The sequence below is a fragment of the Perissodus microlepis genome, chromosome 14, assembly GCF_051167445.1.
Source record: "Perissodus microlepis isolate ML-2025 ecotype Zambia chromosome 14, ASM5116744v1, whole genome shotgun sequence".
In the NCBI taxonomy this organism is placed as follows: domain Eukaryota; kingdom Metazoa; phylum Chordata; class Actinopteri; order Cichliformes; family Cichlidae; genus Perissodus; species Perissodus microlepis.
Genome location: NC_140474.1, coordinates 8,874,132 through 8,894,529, shown reverse-complemented (window position 1 = coordinate 8,894,529; position 20,398 = coordinate 8,874,132). Strand labels below are relative to the sequence as shown.

General features: G+C 39.5%; 1 protein-coding gene across 1 annotated transcript in view; it reads right to left on the bottom strand.

The window, feature by feature from the left end:
* Positions 1-13,105, bottom strand: part of LOC146373398 (protocadherin-16-like) — a 77,787-nt gene extending 64,682 nt beyond the window's left edge. The window contains exons 1-2 of the mRNA XM_084950216.1: positions 12,725-13,105; positions 5,474-7,294 (exon numbers count right to left, since the gene is read on the bottom strand). Of these exons, the coding sequence (XP_084806342.1) occupies positions 5,474-7,273 (1,800 nt within the window). The 5' untranslated portion in view covers positions 7,274-7,294; positions 12,725-13,105. The remainder of the gene's footprint in view (positions 1-5,473; positions 7,295-12,724) is intronic.
* Positions 13,106-20,398: the final 7,293 nt, after the last annotated feature.

The window sequence follows — 20,398 nt, the reverse complement described above, 5'->3', positions numbered from 1 at the left end:
GAGACGAATGGCAAAGTGAATAATCGTCTCTATTTACAAAGGTTAAACAAAAATCTTCCTCTTGTGCCTGAATACAACACTGTAACAACGTGGCCGTGTAGACACCCTTAAAGGCCACACACCTGCAGTCTGACTTCACTCTGTTGATAATTTCCAACCATTCTTTCTTGAACGATCCAACCAGATAAGCCTGGGTCTGCTCAGACTGAGACCTACGAAGCTGCCTGTTTGTGTCACTCCAGGGGTGCTCAAGCATCCCCAGGCAAGCAGATGTGCTGCTCTCACCTGCTCTGATCCACATGTCACCACTCCACAGGGAAACAAGGGGAAGGGAAGAGGTGTAATTGGATCACAAAGAGGACACATAAGTGTGGGAAAGGGAGAAAGGAAGAGATAAGAAGTCTGATCATGGCAGAAAGAACAAGGACAGAGACAAACACAGAGACTCAGACAGGAAGAGTGATATCCCACTCCTCAGAGTCCGAGGATAGATGTTAGAAAAGGGATCAACAGCTGAATCCAGCTGCTGAGAATGAGCTTTGTTACAGCTGCCAGAGGCCGAGTGTCCCTCTGGAGACTCTCGGCTGTTTTCTTTGCGTCTCTCGCGCTCTCTACTTTCACTGTGCTCACACAGTCTTTCACAGAAACTTGGAAGCAGTGCTGAGAGGTCTGTCTCACCTGCAGCAGACAGTCTGGGTGACAGACTGTACTAATGAAATTTTGTGTCCCACAAGGGGGATATATAAGCCCATCTTCCTTCCTTGCCAGATGTGGGCAGGAAACCCCTCCAGTGAACTTTCATACCTCACAACTTCTGCTTTACAGCCAGCACTCCATGTGGTTGCATCACAGCACTGAGGTCTTGTAAACATTGCATACTCTTACCACTCAGCACTCACATAATGGACAGCAACCAGCAACAAATTTGGACTGTGTTTTGCAAAATATCACTGGCTGCTGCCCGTTTGTTTGGACATTAGACATTTGGGAAACCATGATATATTATGATGGGCATATTTTCCTGTGTTTAAAATGAAAATTTCTCCTAATAATTATTAATAGTTATGAATAAATTATAAATTAAATCTTTGCAGCTCTACAGTATAGTTAAATGCAGTAGTTGCACTTTAATCCTTAAATGCAGGGTTCCTTTCATGTTGTTTCACAGTTCGACGTGCGCACACCCACAGCTTTGGTTTTACACTAATGAACAGTATTTCCTCCCAGCTTCTGTATTCAACCATATAACATTAAATTTTCACCACAACCTTCTCCTCTTCCTGTGCTGTTGGACAGAAAGAGGCGGCAGATTTGATGATGGACGGCTAAGCACAATAAAATGCGTTCAGCTGTCTCGAGCAGAGCAACTTTGACCTGAACACCCACACTCTATCCAGATGTACATCAGTGTTTATGTTCGCTTCATTGCCCCTGCTAGGCCCAGGAGTAAGTGTTCGAGGAAGTATTACATTCACGAACACATTAAGTAGCACATCCAGTTTCCTGCAATTTTACCATTCCCTGAAAATACTGTTATACCACAGAGCCACAATGAAGCTCGGTAGTTAGCAGGAGGAAAAAGAAACAGAAAAGGGAGACCAAAAACAGAGTCAGCTTGCCTCAAGCTAAACCAGTCTCAGAGGAAGAAAAAGCCAGTCTGGTATTAAAACAGACAAGTGAGTATTTTGCTTGACAAAAACCATCTCCAGGAAAATGTCTGGTGAAAACTGATTACATGGTTTGTATACCAAAATATCCATATGAAACTGGCAGTTCCCCTCATTTTCATAGTTTACCTCACTTATTTTCAAAATGCTGCAGTGTCATTTGAATGTTTTTGGAAGAGCTTTAGTTGACAAGGTAGTTGTTATGAAAAATGTGTGATTGAGCAGGTGTCACGTTCAGTCACCAAATCATTACATTTTGCATTTTCGTTTTGTAAAGTTCAGTTTGGGTGAAATTCAAAATGAGTCATTTTTATGTTTCGATTTTTTATGAGTTGAAAATGTGGTCGCCGTTCAGCGGTAGCTGCTGAAACAGTGAGAGGAGAAACTTTTTATGGAGAAGGAGAGAGCTGCAATTTCAAAATACGAAATACTGAGGTTTACGTGCCACTTGCATTAGCCAACTTCATAGATTTACTGTCAGATATTAAATTTTCATTCAGTTTTTAATATGAAGTCAAAAGTATGCTATACTGAAAAGACTATAAAAAGCAAGGTCTAAATCATCAATGTAGGCTTTCCAGGGAGGAACCTAAACCAAAAGCACCATCCACAGTTTATCACTGAATACCTGAGTCTTCACTACACAACAAAGCATTTATTTAACAGCTAATAAAGAGCTGAGGACACTGGATTTGTATCACTGTTATTAGAACCTGCTTAGTCATTAGAAGGTAGGTGGTCATTGTAGTAGAAAGAAAACTGCGGAAACTGTGAGTGTGAGAAAAACACTAGAATCATTCATATGTTTTCTCAAGGGGAATTATGGGTATTTTTCCCTCACAGAGTGGTTTCTTTTATGTTGCCAGGAATGGAGTACTGATTCATAGTGCCACTTCACTGAGGTACCCCTTTCAACTAGGTTTTCTTTAAAGCATTCAATGTGAAATAATAGATATGTTTGAATGCTGCTTTATGTGGTATCTAAACTTAAAAAAAAGGCTCATAGTAGGTCTGCCCACGAGAAATCATAGGCAAAGAATAATACTCATAGATTAAATGTTTTTTGAAGGAAAGAGATTTTAAGAAACGGAAGCAAATTAGGCACCAAAAGAGCAGATAAATGCAAAAGTTTGAATACAGCTTCAAGAAAGAAATGGTCCTATCACAGAAAGCAGTGTTCGTCTCATGTTGCTAAGGGGTTTGCAGCAATAAAGCGGTCCATTCAGTCATGAACGTGGGGGAGGTGGCTTTAAAAATTAGTTCTGGCCTATCTTCACACCTAGGTAATGAGAAATGAAGTGAGATCAGATAAGAATTTAGCGTCTGCCGGACAAGCAGACAGACAAGGAAGCCCCCCTGCTTATGTCACCTCCGCTACTCATGCAAGCGCTTGTCAGGGTTCATTTCCCCCTCAGCTGCTCGGAGACCCCCTCTCGCCTTTCTGCTGGAGCCAGAACAACCCGAAAACAGACAGAGGGGCAATTCTTAGCAGAGACCCTCCAAATGAGCCAAAAGCCGCAATGATATGAGGCGTAAATTATTCCCCAGTGCAGGATTGTAACACAATCAACTGAAAACTTTCATTACTTATTACATATGTAAAAGCCAAGACAACCATGTGCCTCATTATGTTTAACAACGACTTATATTACTTATGTTATATTCTTCTTCCTCAATCAAAAGCCTCTGATTAACAGATGTGATAAAATGACGCAGAAGTAATAACTTTTTTCGTCTTATTACTTTCTTATTATTCAACAAGGTCTTCACACATTTGCATTAAAAAAATACACTTGTACAATGAAATGTAACAGTTCCTCTTGAGTGAATGCATGCTTGCAATCTGGAACGGAGATATAATATGAGGCAAGAGAGCATAATTTATAAAATGAAGTGTGGACTGTAGAAAGTTGCGTTGGTATTGTGGTTCCAGATATGGATTCGGATATGTGTTGTAGAGTTATATTGAACCTCGACACCATCCAGAAAACTTGTAAATTGGACACAGTTGGAAAACTAATAAAGGAGAATGGAATTAGTAACGCCTCATGAAACACATTCCATAATGCAGCTCATAGTTTTCAAGTGCTGTTTTTCATGTCGAATTTGATTTCCCCTCTCCAGGGTGACCTATTTTCTTTGCAGCAGATCTCATATATTGAATTACAAGAGTGATGCCTGTTAATAGGATTAAGCCCTTATTTTTTATTTATCTTTCCCCCCCACACACACATCTAATTATAAAGTCATCTGTAAAAGCATCTGATGTATGGTGAAAGTGACAAAAAATAATCACGCCACATGAGAATAGCCCTGAAACACCCATAGATGGGAAGAGGAGAGCGAAAAGGTAACGTGATAATCATAATGTCCATACTATAGGTTTTTTTTGGGGGGGTGGCTTTGTCTGTGAAAGATGGGTACACTGAGAATTTTATCTACAAAGAGAAAAGGCAGTCATCAGATGTCTTGCTGAGATGTTTGGATGTAGAACTGGCACCCTAAGTAAGAGCAGTCTGTTCTCACATGGGCCGCCAAACACACGTCTGCAACAACCAGTGAAGCCCAAGAGAGGCCAGAGAGCAGAGGCTTTGAAGAACTACTTCATACTTGGACTCAGTGGGACCCACAGATCAAGCATGTCATACTCTTAGGAACTGTCTGAGGGCAGGTAGTAAGCAGCCAATGCAGAGTAAAGACAAAACTCTGAAAATCGCTGGTTCAAAAGAAAACATGAAATCGTTTTTTCCTTAAACTTTTTTAATCAAACATGAACTCCAGCTCACACTGGAAACAGTGATCTTAGAGTTTCACAGTCCAAAACATACATTTTTTAATTACTCTTTGGTCAACTTTCCAATTTTCAAAATCAATTTCAGAACATTCCCCTTTCTCATTACACTTGCGGTCTTTTTGATTTATAAACTACCCACAAAAAGTCCTTGTAGCGCCTTAACTACATTTAAGTGTCACAGTATGACATTGTGTCTCCTTTCACCCCTCCCTCATCCACAGCAAAATCCTGGGCCAAGATCTCATCTGCTAGGCCGTCCATCTGGGCTGCACTCTATTTCCAACTCCTTGATCCATGCAGTACTGCTGTACACACTTGCAAAACAGAATCTCTATACTCGTAAAAAGAAACTCCAGCTTGCTGATGTGAGAAATGGCTTGAATGACACCTGATGTGCCTCATTTTCTCTTTGTAATTGCTGTCTTTTTATTAATAAATGACTAGTGGAAATTATTTTTTACCAGAAAAAAACACTGCATTTACATGGGGTGCTCTAATTTGTCTGAACTTTAATTCATCTTGTCGCTTATGGCCATTTTTTTCTCACGCTCAACAACCCTAATTAAGGTGCCTTTTGAGACTGAAGTGACATCTATTTCTTTGGATAAAGCCCTGAATTTGTCTCTGTCTGTGAATATGTGAAAAACTCCTTTGTGGCTCGGCTGACGGAGGACTTTGCACTGCCTCTGTTACCCTGGAAACCTTTTGAGAGGTGAAGGAGAGGACAGCCAAGGAGCAGATCATGTTGGCCTAAATTTGCAGGTAAATCCTCACTAAGGCTGTCCAGTTTAAACAGCTTTAGCATTAAATAATAACCCTCGATGAGGAAAAAAGGAGTTACTCTGACAAACTTCTATTTTATTTATCTAATAACTTTCCATTTGTCGCTCTCCACAGTTGCACCAAAGTCCAATGCAGACTCTTACATAAGCAAAGTGTTAAAGCGTGGGAGTGTTGATCAAATCAATCAATTCATAACCTTTTACTGAATTAAAACATTAAAAAATCCTACCTCTAGAATGCAGGTCCCCGGTGCTGTGTTCTCCTCGACAGACACGTTGTAGAAGTTTCTCTCAAAAACAGGCTCGTTGTCATTTATATCCTGAAGAAAGATGTTTACAACTGCAGTGGATGAAAGAGATGGCTTTCCTCCATCAGTGGCCACCACAGTTATACTGGGACTAGGGTTCTTTTCATAATCCAGCTGGGAGAGAGTGGTAATAATGCCAGTAATGGAATCTATACTGAACCAGCTGTAATAAGCACTTCCATCTTGTAGGATGCTGTAGCTTATGTCCCCATTTGGCCCCTGGTCTTTATCTCTAGCTGTTACCTGTAACACAAAGCTACCTGGAAACACCACTTCAGGAATGACCTGCCTGTACACTGGTTGGTCAAAGAGAGGAGGATTGTCATTGATGTCAATCACTTGGATAGTGAAGGAGGATTCAGCCCTGAGTGGAGGCATGCCAGAATCTGTCGCCATCACCCTCAGCTCATAGGTGTCTCTTTCCTCGCGGTCCAGAATCTGATCCACACAAATCAAATAGATTATGCTATCCTTAGTGGTCAGGGCAAACTTTCCATCACCTCCCTCTAGTGACACATTGACATTAGCATACTCTCCGTAGTCTGGGTCAGTGACTGAGATGCGGGCTACGTACTGGCCTGGCTGTGCCCCTTCTGAGATTCTGGGAGATCCGTCCTCACTGAGAAAGATGATGGTCATTGTAGGCTGGTTGTCATTGTAGTCTCTGACATGAATGGTGACAAAGGCATTGGTCACTTCTGGGTGAGTTGCGTTGTCTTGCGCCTGGACCACCAGCTCGTGAACCCTCCTCATCTCGAAGTCCAGTGGTTTGTTGAGGGTGATGATGCCAGTGCGAGAATCTATGACAAAGTAGCGATCTGGGTCGCTTTGTCTCCTGTTAATTTCATATAGCACCATCCCATTATCGCCCTCATCAACATCTGTGGCAAACACCTGCAGGATGTTACTTCCTGGTTGAAGGTTTTCAGATATTATAGCATGGTAGCGGCTCTGGTTAAAAACAGGAGCGTTGTCATTAATATCTTGCACAGTAATATCTAACGTCATCTGATCAGTTCTTTTGGGGGACCCGCCATCAAAAGCCTCCAAAGATAAAGTATAGGTGGATCTTTTCTCTCTGTCTAGAATGGTATTGACCACCAAATCCAGATAGAGAACTTCATTGCTTCCTCTCCTGGTTTCCAAGGTGAACACCTGGCCAACATTTCCATCCTTGATAAGGTAACCCTGTGTCGTAAGCTGCCCTTTATCACTATCCACAGCTGGCTCGAGAGGAAACCTAGTGCCGATAGCTGTCTGTTCAGGAATTTTAAAAGTGGCTTGCTTTCTGGGGAACTTTGGAGCGTGGTCATTTATATCATTCACCTTGATGGTCACCTCTACTGTCACACCTGTCATGGTAACTGCAATGAAGTTGTACCTATCCCTTAATTCTCTATCCAGAACTTTGGCAGTTTTAATAATGCCTGTGCTTTCATCTATATCCAAATCACTCCCTACTCCTGTGCCCTCATGGTCTGAAATGAAGTACAAGGATGCTGTTACGCCAGGGGGGAGTCCTGCACTGATGTCACCTACAATTGTACCTGCTGGTTGCTCCTCATCTAGCTGTAGCTCAAGGGTTCCCAAGACCACAGGTGAGTGGACTGCTATAAGCTCCAAGACCACATATACTATTAGCACTATCCTTTGGCTCCACCAACCCTCACGATGCAAAGAATCCATTACAGACTTCCCAAAACCCTTGGCAGCAGTCTTCATTTTGGCCCCTTCGTTTTAAACCTAGAGACACACAGAGAGGAAAGGCTGAGCAATATCAAAATATTGTTAAAAAAAAGTCAGAACAGCAGAAACTAAGTAAAGGTGTAATATTTTTATAGTAAGGTAGTTTAAGACACCTAGGTAGCCTACATGCCTTAAACACTTTCCCATATGTTTTATTGACTTTGCTCCTACCCACACTATATACAACTGGCCAAGCACATAACATTTTCCTTCACTTCTTTTTCACCTAATAAGTCGACACCTTGTTTCTCCCATATACCAGAGAGCTCCCCTTTGCTAAAGAAACATCAAAGCCACAGGCCACAGCAAACCACTTCAGACAGGGAGTCTTTAGCTGTTGCTCTGCAGCTTTAATTAAAAGGGTGCGAGAATCAGTTTTGCCAGGCTACCCCGTGTGTTTGCCATAGCTGTTCGCCTTTGTATAAGTCTGGGAGGTGAAGTCCTGGATTTAATATTTACCACCACATTTATCTTTCGTGGAATGAGGAATTTTAAAACAATCCCCCCAAGAACCCTTTCAAATAACTCTCCTTAGGCAAACATATTGAGTTTATGAGAGGTAAGAGTGTGAGTGTTAAATCAAGGGGAAAAAATATTGAAACACTGATATTTAAAAGCAGCAAGGGTATTAGGATTTCTTGCATAAACAATAGGCACACTCTGGCAAAGGATCCACACCACTGCAGAGGAAATGTAATTGAGACTGAGAGACACTGTGGAGCAATGTGGAAATGTTTCAACAAGACTGTCACCATCTGCAGAATAATCCAAAACCACCAAGTGTCTGGCTCAAAGAAAATTATTGTGTCGTTTTCATTACATAAAAAGACAGGCTTCCAATTGTCTGTGGTTCTGTGTAATAGGTCTAATTCATAATGACTTTAACTTCCTGGTTAAGTACATTTTGCTTTAATTTAAAGAAAATATATACAGAAGTGCATCAATATTTGAAGGGCTGGCTCTCTGTAAAAAGCTCTTTAAGGCTCCCCCCAGTGGATTAATGGATACCTGCAAGGAAACATTCAAAGACATCTGCGCATCTGTGTGTGAGCATGTGCCTGTGCGTGTGTGTGTGTGTGTGTGGACTAACTGCCTTCCTGAATGCTGTGTGGCGATCTGTCTTAGCCACAGTGGTAACAGTGTATTTGAGTGACAGAGCAGTACTGCAGAATTGAAGGGCTCCATGCAGTCTACCTCTTTCCCTTTTTCTGGCTCTGCAGCATTGTAATTGAGGTCTGCTGGAAGTTGGCCATGAGCACACAAGATTCCAGGGCTAATTTCAGTCTGCCGTGATTCAGAGCCCACAACACTGAAGATGCTAACTTTTAACGTCATAAATTGCTTTGAATTTAGTGTGAGTAGCGAGAAACCTTGTATCACATCTTGTTTTGAAATATGGCATGAGAATGTGTCCTGTTTGCATCTGCTGTGTTACCGGTCCAAGATGATTCAATGGTTTAGGCATAAAAAGGAATTCTGAGCCAATTTGCTCCATTAATCTCTAATTCTTATTGCTTTCACAGAGACCATAATAATTGCAAATGACAAAACCATAAAAGGCGAGCGCTACAAATTCACCATTACATAGTACAGTTTGGGTTGTTTTCTGAGTGCTGTTCTTGGCAAAAAACATAAGCACATCCATGACAGGCTGAAAATCTTGACAGCACTTGAACTTTAAAGCCTCAGTACTGATTTACTTTACTAAAACACTGGGGATGAACTTTTACAAAGCTCCCTCCAGTGCACAAAGGATAGCTTTTCAAGGCCAGACTCCCTGACCAAATACCACAACTGAAATAATGCAGTTTCTGGTTGAGCTACAGTGGAGGACCTCTGCAGAGCAGCGCAGCCTAATGGATATAACATACACACAGTTGGGTAAGCTAATTGAACAATACCAGGTAAAGCGGGGCACGTGGTTTCAAAAGATTCAGTGTGAGATTAAAGAGAAATCTATGCAGACTAAAGCTAAGATGTTAGCCTAATATATAATTGCTGTTGCCCACCCACGCAGCTATCACTGAGTTTCATACCTGTTCCTAAATAGCCAGTGAGAAGTCACATGTGTCAAGCTTTGGGAAAGAAAACTCTTCAAAGAGGCTGCTGATGGTTAAAAGCTGTTGCATTAAGTAAGCCAATCCGATTGTGGTTTGGATTCAAGCATTTTTCTTGCATAATTGTCCTAGAACGTGACTCTCTTCTTCTGGTAGTTAAATACTGTTAATGGCTTTTGCAAAGATGACGCAACCGCTGGTGGATTAATCCCATGTTCTCTGAACAAAGACACTAAAATGTTTACTTTGCACGAGCTTCACTATTTTTTTTTTCTCTAAAACTGGCATGTGTGTGTAATATATCACGCACACCTCAGTGTTAGCTGAAACTGTAGCATTGACCCAGTTTCTTTTGAATCCTTTAAACCAAGTCGAACGACCGAATCGGTAGTTCGTGGGATTTACATACAGAATGAAAATCTCTGTTGGAATAAACTAGATATCATTGTGAACACTTTGGTAGCATGACTGAAATCTGCATCAAAATCCCTGGCAGCCTTGAATGCTGGGAACATCAGGGCAGCACTTTTTCCCCTCCACTGTAGTCTAAATCGTGTTTGGCAAAATGTATTGGATATTAACGTCTAATAGCTGAAAATACTTGGGCTTATTTATATCTGGCTTTACAGTTTTGGGTGAAGTATGAGGTCTATTTGTCTTTCTCTGCTGCTATGAAGACAAGTAGGCCTTTGGTTTGGTGACTACTACAACAAACAGTATCTAAACAAACACTACTGCTGCCTCCCTCCATGAGCCATAACCAACATTACATAGAACAATGCCAACACTCTCATGAAAATATAATTCTTAGCAATGCAAAGTAAAAGACACTTAAAAAAAAAAGGAGAATTAAAACAGTGGATTTACCACAGATCATCCTGCCAAGTCATATCATTTCATCTGAGAATTTATACATATGTTTTGAATAGAGAATGCCTCCCAATTGCCACTAACTGAACAACTGTCAAACATTGGCCTCAAGCAAATGTCTTAATCACAGACAACATCGGAGATAGCTTCTTGTGAGTAAATAATGTGCTAACTGGAAATACATTATTGGTTAAAAATCGCCCTCCATCAAACAAAAGTTTAGCAAATTACCCCCAAAATAAAGCAGGCTACTACTTCATTAACACAACCAAAAAACCTATGTAACACTAACAAACCAAGAGGGACAGCTATAGTGACAGACTGCGTAAAATGAGCTTCTAATTCCATGTCACGAGTCTAGTTACTCACAGAAAACGTCTGTGGTTTCAAGAACACGCCAGCCTGCTTGGGGCTCGATGGAGCCATAATGGAAACCACAGACAGAAATGCAGATTGACTGGACATGAGGATGGCAAGCTTAGCTCAAAGCAAACTACAATGCTCTGAATGTTTGCCAGACTAAGTGCCACATTTCTGTACCTTGCATTACTCTTTGATACTTAAGTCGTTGGGTATGTAGTCTTAAAAAGCCCTTGAAAAATCATCACAGGCCCTTCCTGACAATAACAAACATCACATTGGGAAAGCCCACAAGCTACATTTTTTTCACTGTGAACCCTTCAGTAAAAGGTTCTGAGGGTCCGTGACAAAAGGGATCATCTCTTTCCCACAACAAGAGCAGCATGGGTTGGTTCAGCTGTTTGTGTAAGATATTCAGGATAAAAAACACACACACCTAATATCTTTGAAGATGACACTGCCTGACATTGCACTGGCAGTGCTAGTGATTGCATCATTAAAAACAGATGTGTATCGTGTTACAGTAGCAAGGGTGCAAGGAGCAGCAACAGTACTACAAACTAAGGTAAAAGTTTTCCTGACACACATTTTCTGATTATAAAAAGGGCAGGTCTCATTGGGAGTTTTTAAATCTGGGGGTGTCCAGATTGACATTCTTGCTTTCGCATTGATGCAACTTTTTTTTTTAAATGACAGGGACTGGTCATAAATGTTGAAATGAACTTTGGAGGCGACAGCTTTCTGGCAAAGTGCCCTCAGACGCAATAGCTGATTTACACTCAGCTTGTTTGAGTGATGATTGAACTGCAAAAAGATGAGCAAAACCACAGTCGGGCAATTTTCAGAATGTGCAAGGCAGTGAGAAACTTTATGGTTAGATTGCATGAAACATATCATGTGCTTTTCTTTTCTTTTTTCAGGAATCTGCACACTATAGTGCAGATAGCATCAGCAACATCATACGCACACCACAGAGACAAGACTAGTGAAAGGATTGCTTCATCCAGTGCACCAAAGGGAATATGACATAATTCTTGGACTCTTATAAACGCCACAGAGGTCCAAGCTGTGGTTTTATCCACAAGTGGTGCATCTTTCGCTTGTTTTTTCTGCAAGTTTAGATTTTAACTCAAGTCTGAAACATGGCACGCACTGCAAAGATGTGCTGGAACAGACAAAGTGTTAGAAATGACCCTATCATACAAACAAACAGCCTCACAACTAACCATGCACAAAAATGAATGAAACAGACTCAGCTCTGGTGAATGAGCCTCATAAAATCATACAAGTGTTAGGGTTTTTCAAACTGATGACTGGTAGTGGAAAAATAGAAAAAAGAAAAAAGAAACAAAACCTGGGCTGCACCATGGCAACCATCACACAGACAACTGCATGGCGGTGGATCCCAGTGACTTAATTGGCTTAATAATGAAAAGATATGAAAACCTTTTGTGGTTAATGATGTGAGTAATCACTGAGCAGCTATAGGTCCAGCCGTGCGGCTACAGCAGCACTCGGAGGACTATACAATAACTGCATATAGGTTTCCCAATTTCAGAGGAATGTCTTGGTCTCAGGGGGACTTTAACAAGGTGCGATTTAACAAACTGTTAAATGTTTTGTCAGCTCTTCAAAGTCTACCCGCTCAAAGTATACGTAGTATTTTTTTTTTTTAACTTACTGCTATAGAGTTGAAAAACTGCCAAATTATCCATCCATATGATCGACCATTGCATGAAAGAAGATTAAGTAGCCTAAATTAGCCACATTGCATATTGACTGATTGTAGAAATACTCTATTAAAATGATACGTACACGAGCTGTTTTAATTTTTACTTTCTTTCATTTGTTTTTAATTAATTAAAACTTTTTAATGCTTCAGGCGAGTCTGCATAAATGCAACGGAGCGCGCTGATGCATTGGTCTGCTAAAACAGTAAGTAACAGGCAATTGCTTTGCATACATCCCTCCACTAAAATCCTTTTCTAAAGCAACGTGATTAGTAACGCGTTGTTAACAATAGATAAGTGAAAGGGAGTAAAGTGTGCTTAGAGATAAACACTGATGAATAACTTCAACATCAGGCTGGTTACTTGTGGCGCTGGAAGGTCTGCGCAGTCCAGCTTTGATGGATACTCACATTCATTTGTTCCTTTCCGGTGTTTAAAGATGATAACTTGCGCTTCCAGATGTACAAATTCCTCTCACTGTTCCCTTATGAAGACGAAGTACAGAGTTACATCCATCCCAGGAAAAAAGGCATTATCCCCGCGGCACACTTTGTTTCTTTGCTAAATTCCTATTCAGGTCTCTTCGATTTCTTATCAGACGAAATGATTAAAAAGAAAGAAGCAAACTTGGTCTCTTTGTAAAAACTTTCCTTTCGTCTTATCGGCATCCACTGCCCGCCTGTCTGGGCTCACACACACTGCTGCAGCACGCTAAGTGAAACCAAACGATGTGGGGGCCGAGCGGTGAACGTCCGTCTCCAAAATCGAATTTCTTCAACACGTGACGGAGTGCAGCCTCCTGCTCCTCTCCTCTTTCTGCTGCTGCTGTGATTACCACAAGGAGCCACACCGACTGCAGAGAGGCAGGTCAGGTTATTGCTGAACTTTGGTGCCACCATCCTATGCGAAAGGGAAGTGTAAATCAGATACAAAGCTCGCTGTGCTCTGCTCATCTGAAGAGTTAAACTGTAAAAGAAATCGCACAGAAATCTCTGCTTTGCTGACATGCATATGACGCATATGTCAGCACAGTACTTTTATAAATCCACTGATTTTTTTTTACACGTATATTTGTTAAAACAGCTGAATAATTTCACCAAATAATACAACATACAAACTCATTTTAATCATCCCACTGCTGAAGTAAACTTTCAATCAGTATAAGATATAAACCCTTACATTCATCATATTCATTTACTTGTGCTTCCAGGCACAGTGAGGCTTGAAATGTATAATGTAAATCGGGCCTGGCTTTAGTGATTATGAATTATATCCACCTGAGCTACCTAACAAAACAACCTCGACACAGCCACTGGATCATAAGGAGATCTAGCCATCAGACAACATTTTCCTTCAGATGTTGGAAGTCAAGAAACCTCCTGGGGGTATTTTCCATCTAAGTCTAAAAAGGATACAATGCCTGTAACTTTTCCTCATATGTTGTGACTCTTTAAAGGAACATAGCTTACATCTTCAGTCAACCCCCAAGGGGAAGCTACACTTTTATCTCTCATGGTGCTGGAGCCATAACCCTGCTTCACTTTCTTGTCAATCACTAAAAGCTCTGAAAGTTATTAAACCCTTGTCACTTTGCATTTAGAGCTTATAAACATGAGAGGAGCAGAGAGTCCTTTTGTGTCTGTAGTTTTACTGAGAAACATCTGATGGAAATGGGATGAATGCCCCAATGTTTATTCATTTTTCTTCTTTGTCATTAAAGAAATGAATTTGAAAACTGAATTACCCCTGGCAAGACAAAATAAATTTTATTCATGATATACCTGTGAAGTGACAGTATAAAGGAGGCTTTATGAATAGTAATGAACTAGCTGCTTTGTTCTGTTTGCACTGATTAAGAAAAAGAGAGATTATCAAAAAGAATAAACAAAAAAGCTTGGTCACTCTCACCGTGTTCATTTTTTTTAATTGCGGCTAAAACTTTCTTTCCTCCAGCCAACCTCGTTATGCCTCCCCACTTTCTCTCTCTGAACTGCTTTTTCACCCAGTGGAATGAGTTCCAGTGCTGGCAGCTTCTCATTATGACTGTGACAGCACAGCAAGGGAGGCAACTCACACAGATATGCATATATTCACACTAATCGACAAGCTCAGATGGTTTTACTTCCACAGGGACAATCATCCATATTATCTACACTACCTGTCCCTATTTTAATGCCAGCCAGACAGAACAACTTAAAATGACATGGAGCTTGGCTCTGTTCTTTATGCCCTGGATGTAATTTCGAGTGCAAAGGATCAAAAGACAGATAAAAGTGGGAGTTAAATAGTATGCTGTGCACAAAATAATATTTGCAGTATGCATTAAAAGAAGTCAGCAGATGTAATAAGTATTGGTGTTCTTAGATAGCAGTATAGATAAATGTTTAGCAGAGCTGGAAAGAAAATAAAGTGTTTTGTTTATGTTTTATTTCCTTTCGTAGATAACATGTAGGGCTGTTTCATATCAATTCAAGTTGTTACTGACACTCTCACTATCTTCGCAGTTCCTCGTGCAGCATTATATTAAACAAAGTAAAATCCTTTACCTTATCAAGATTCATTTTTATTGCAAATATCCTTTTCTTTTTTTAACATAAATATATTAAAAAGCAAAGCCACAAAATCTGCCCAGTGACAAAGCAATGGATTGTCAAATATCCTGTTCGCATACTAATGACAAAATGTTCACTTGGCATCACTTGGCTTGCCTATTCCAACTTTGATAAATTATTAAAGATGAAAAGATGTACAGAAACTAGGAGCACAGATGTCAAACTGATGGATTTGTTTATGGTTTTGCAAACAACAATAAGCAGATTAGGTATTATACTGTGGATAAATCAAAACATGAGCGGAGCATCTGTTTTCCATCCAGCGTCGGTGCTTGAGTTCCATAAAAAAGTGCAGCCTAAGTTTACGTCGTTTTAAAGGCTCAGTCTGCATTAATTTTACCTATGCTCACCTCACACTTTAGTTTTTCAAGTCCGTTCACATGCATGAGATTGTCCAATTTATTTACTGTATAATGCATTGAGTTCAGTTCCTTGGTTTTAACTGACTTGACTGCCCTCACGAGTCACATAAGGCCATGAATAAAAAAAACAAGGTGCTGTAATGGTGGACAAATCTGCAATTCTACTTTGAGGTCAGGTGCTGTCCACATCAAGACGTTGTGGTCTTAGTCATTTTTCTGTGCTGCTTATTTTAGTGACATTTGACCGTGGATTAGAGGGAGTACCACAGCTTGGCTTCTTTAACCCTTGCAGAAAGACCATGAAAGAAATAATAAATAGATTGAGTTTAATCAAGATTAAAGGTAAGTGTGTGACATGCCACTCTTTCTCAGGAAATCATATCAGTAACTGCTTCTAACCTGATACACAAAATGTAAAAAAAAAAAAAAAAAAAAAAAATACATGTATTTGTGAAATAAAACATCATGGTGTTGCACCACAAGCAATTTTTCAGCTGCTACATTAAAACCATAATAAGACTCAGATGTCCTTGTATCTCCCTACCCTGTAATTCTCAATGTTTTGATGAAATATGATGTTTGTGAGATCTTTTCATTTAATTCTCAGTTTCCACAGATCATTGATGGCTGATTTGTGTTTTTTTTATTTATTTATTTGATCTCATAAAGTTTATATCGTGGCATTTGCAAGTGTGCCCTGGGTAACAAAAAAAGGCTTTGAATGCGTTTAATTTGGAAAACAAAATAACAAAAATGGGGATGACCTAATGAAGTTTTTGGTTAAAAAATGAAATAGGGGGAATAACAAGGTGATTAATTTAATAGTTTTTGTAGCATTCCACAGAACAAAAAGCTGAGGAAAAGATATATACACATCAAATACTGAACTTGTTAAGCCACTGAGGCGTGGATTATCTGAGCATGCTCACGTTCATTTCATTCTTTAAAAGTAATGGATTCATTTGTGATGCTTAAATGTAAATATTCTGTAATCCAGAACAAAATCCAGGACACAGACTTCACAATGCTGCTCTACCGGAACCCCATCTGGATCAAAACACAATGGAAGTTATGTCTGCAAGGTGAATAGTACAAAATGTTGGGGGTGAGGGGGTTGGGCACATATTTAAGCAGAGGCCTAATGACTTACGTTGAGACGAAACACTAACCAGAAGCAGTAGTGAACCATTTCCTCCAGACTGCTGTGCATTTCAGGAAATATGAGCTCCAGCGTGTTAAATGTCACCTTTTAAGTTACAGATGGGAAAAGTTCATATGAAACCTGCACAGTTCAAGATCAAGTCATAGAGTATCTAACGTTCCATGCTGTTTGGGTGTGTTTTCTTTTTTTGTATAGTGCATGCATTTATTACCCATATTGATATAGTGCATATTCTACGCTAGACTTACACTGCATGATCCTTTCCACAGGATACTGCATATTGAATGAGCATGTGGTTTTCATTTGGTTGATAAAGTTCCGGGAATACCTACCTCTTTGTCATCTTCTGGTTAATAGTGAAGATATTTTATAGATTTCATGTCTCCACAAATTGCCATAATAAATTGTTCATGAAACGAAAAATCCTTGTGATGCTCTGACACAGAAATGAAGGGCTTACAAAGAAAGAGATTTACTCTCAAGTTCTTCACTGTGATTACTGAACAATGTGAGTAAGCATCTGTAAAACTTAATGTTGCATTTGCTTTACTCAGAACTAATATCTGGTTCCTTTTTTTCCCCAACAGATGCATTTAAAACATGAAAGGGATTGATATAGCCCTGTGTACAGTATATATTTGAAAGAGCAGCCTGTAGAGGTGATCCTACTTTCACTTTGCTGTTACTGGGTCAAATCTCCCTGTGATGCCAGCTTAAAAACTTTATTATTTTGTGTCTGAGCATAGCTGTTTATAAAAACGACCATCTTAGTGGTTAAATTAGTTTTTCCTTCTGAATTGTTAACTACAGTCTCATTGACAACATTGTAACCAACAAAAAAGGCAAAGATAGTATAATTGGTGTGTTAACTCCAAAAAAGTGCAGTCTCATCCAGGAGGCAGCGCATAATTCTGTCGGGGTCATCCTGTTCCTCAATAGTCGGTGCTGTTTCTAGGAAAGTTGTATTTTCCTTAGAAAATACAAGGTGTGAATGTGAGAATACATAAATACAAAACAGAGCTCTGCTGACAAAGAGCCTGCCTGAATTGTATGTGTGGATTTAAGAGCTTAAGTCTCACTAACCACAACAACTTTTGCAACAAAGCCTGTATGTTGTCTGAGACTTATCTTATTTTATCCTAGCGGACAAACTTTTAAAAACCTGCTTCTGGCTTAGTATTGTTGTTTATACCTGTCGCCAATCCTAACTGATTGAACTCAGATTATCTTTGTTTCTTGTTAAGACAAAAATCTAATTTAAGATAAAGTGAAGGTTTCGAGGCCAAAAGGCTATCTTAACTCTCAAAGATAAATGAGGTCTGACAGTAAATAATTTCCAGTGTTTCAGATCCTTTTTAATGTGTTTTAAGTATTCCTATGGTCTTGAATATTTGTGACTATGGTGTGTAATGACTCTCACAAAATATCATTTATTCATGTCATGGTATTTTACTCCTTTGGTTTAATCTGGTGAGTTTAATCACTGTTAAACATGGTAAATAGATTTGTCTCTGTTGTCCTGGTTCTTGACAAATAACCGGTTTAATGAACTGTACAAAGAAATAAAGCTAATGAGAATTAATTTCCATTTGAAGTCTTTGAAAACAGCCTCAGGGCGAGGAGAAATATACTGAATTAGAGGGTAAATTGATAAAACTAGCATTTTCCCTCAGGCAATGCAGAAATGATATCTTCTTGTAACTGCAACAGTGAATCTTAACAATTTTAAAAAGCTCTACCAGGCATTAGTGTCTGCATGTCTGCAAAAAAGGAGGATGCAGCTGTAATGGCATTTGGAAATTACACTTTACATGCTGTATATATAGTGTGACTTATTTTTAGACCTATAGTTCATTAACAGTAAACATACAATATAATAATCTCTAATAATCTTTATTTCTAAACACTATACAGAACTTCAGTCTTCTTAACAGCAGTCTGGCTTATAACAGTGCCACCCAATTCGGTAATGAATGCTTTCTAATTAATACACTATCCATCACAGAGTCCAACATGTCGTTCTCCTGCAGGACAAAATTCCTGAGACATTGTAGGGAGTCTAACTGATTCTGATGGAGATCACTTTTATTCTCCAGGAATGCATTGTGTTGTGGAGGAAAGGAATGCACAGCTTTGAGAGAGATGCCCTGGAATTCTCAAAACAATTAAATTGCTCAAGCAAAAATTTCTTTGAGGCAAAAAAAAAGTCCTAGCGAGGGAAAAAAGCCTCTAATCCCATTACTCTGCACTTCACAATGCTGTCAGTTGAGAAAGTAATGTTGTTGACTCTACTTGGTTTGTCATTTTGAAGCACGCCATTGCAATGAGTGGCACTGAAGTGAACAATCGCTGTCAGGGTCAGCACAGAGCAACCTGGGCAAATTCCTTCATCGTTTCACCATGGCAGCCTTACTCAACTCTGCTATAACTGCATGTTTTCACAATATTGTCAGAACATTACTTAAAAAAAGAGTGTTCATTAAAACCATCAAATAGATGGAGTGACAGGATAAACTCAAATAATATATAACCGTGGAAACTATTTTCCTTTTCCATGAGTCAGTGGATGCAATCATTTACTTTGGCACATGCGAGGCTTTCGGTTGGTTCCACAGGAAACATGAATGACCCACACCCTCCTATCAATACTAAATATATTCCTATTTTTATGGCAGCTGGGGCAAAAGTCATCTCATTTCACAACTTGCCAAAGTACCTCTGAAAAATGCTATGTTCCTGATGGCTTGAGCACGATTTTTCTCATTAAAGATATAATCAGTGGTTACGCTTTCAAAAAGGACATATGTGTAAAGAATGTTGTTTTGCCGGTTATGCAGTCGGGGTTAAGGCATCAGCCCTCGAGGCTGGCAGCTTCACCAACAATTTGTCTAAGGGTCACATGATCCATATGGTCGTGCTCATGAGCAAACATTTACATAACAAGAAACAGAGCTGGATGGTTGCAAATTGTAAACAGTTACTCATGGAGATGCAAATACAAAACAGCTTTCTGGAAGTAGTGCATCAACCAATTCGAAACATAAAACTAAAGATTTAGATTTTTTTTTCCTGGCTCTTTATGTTTGAAAAACTAGAAATTAATCTTGCCAACAGTAATATGGATACTTTAGGTGTTCTTGTAATTTTGTGGGGTTGCAAATAAGAAAGCTGCCTTGCGGTAATGTCCGTGGTCATTTCCTTTATTTTTGTAATGACAGTGGCTGTTTTCCTGCATAATTAAAATAGATGCTTATGAAGATCTTGGCATCCGTAGACTCACTGCCAGGTGCAGAGCTAAAGATGGGAGACCTATTATCATCACCATTAGGCTATGAGGAGAAACCCCAATAGGACTATGAAATAGACAGTCGAGTGTAACTGGCCATTTGTCTGCATAAGTGCACTGGAATTACGCAGCTCTCTGGATAATTAAGAAATGGACATTTCACATTAGCTATTAGCAACTATAATGGAAAGCATCTGATTCTGTTTGAAATCCATCATGGTGAACTATATTTATCCTCAGGTGTTTTTTCCTTTCCTTGTCAGTGTTATGGGTGCTTATGGGTTTTTTGCCTGAGTTTTGAGTTTACACATTAATATTTTGATTTTTTTTTTTTTTTATGTAGCCGATATTCCCTGTTTGACTTCTTTATTATAATATTTGCAGCTAATTATTTTGTTTTCAACTTTTTGAAAACTAACTGGTTAGAGTTGTGGTTTTATATTCAATCCCTTGAGATTCAATTTATGCTGCAACGCCTGTGTCTTCTTTTATCTTGCTGTTACTCTGCCTGTTATTACTTCCTGTTATATTTCATTTTTATTTAATTTTTACGTTCTCTTGTGTCTTCTAGTTTTGCTTGTCTGTGGTTGCCTTAATTAGTTTCAGTTGTGTGTATTTTCCCAGGTGTGTCTTCTTCCCTTGTTACCTTTTGTATATTTAAA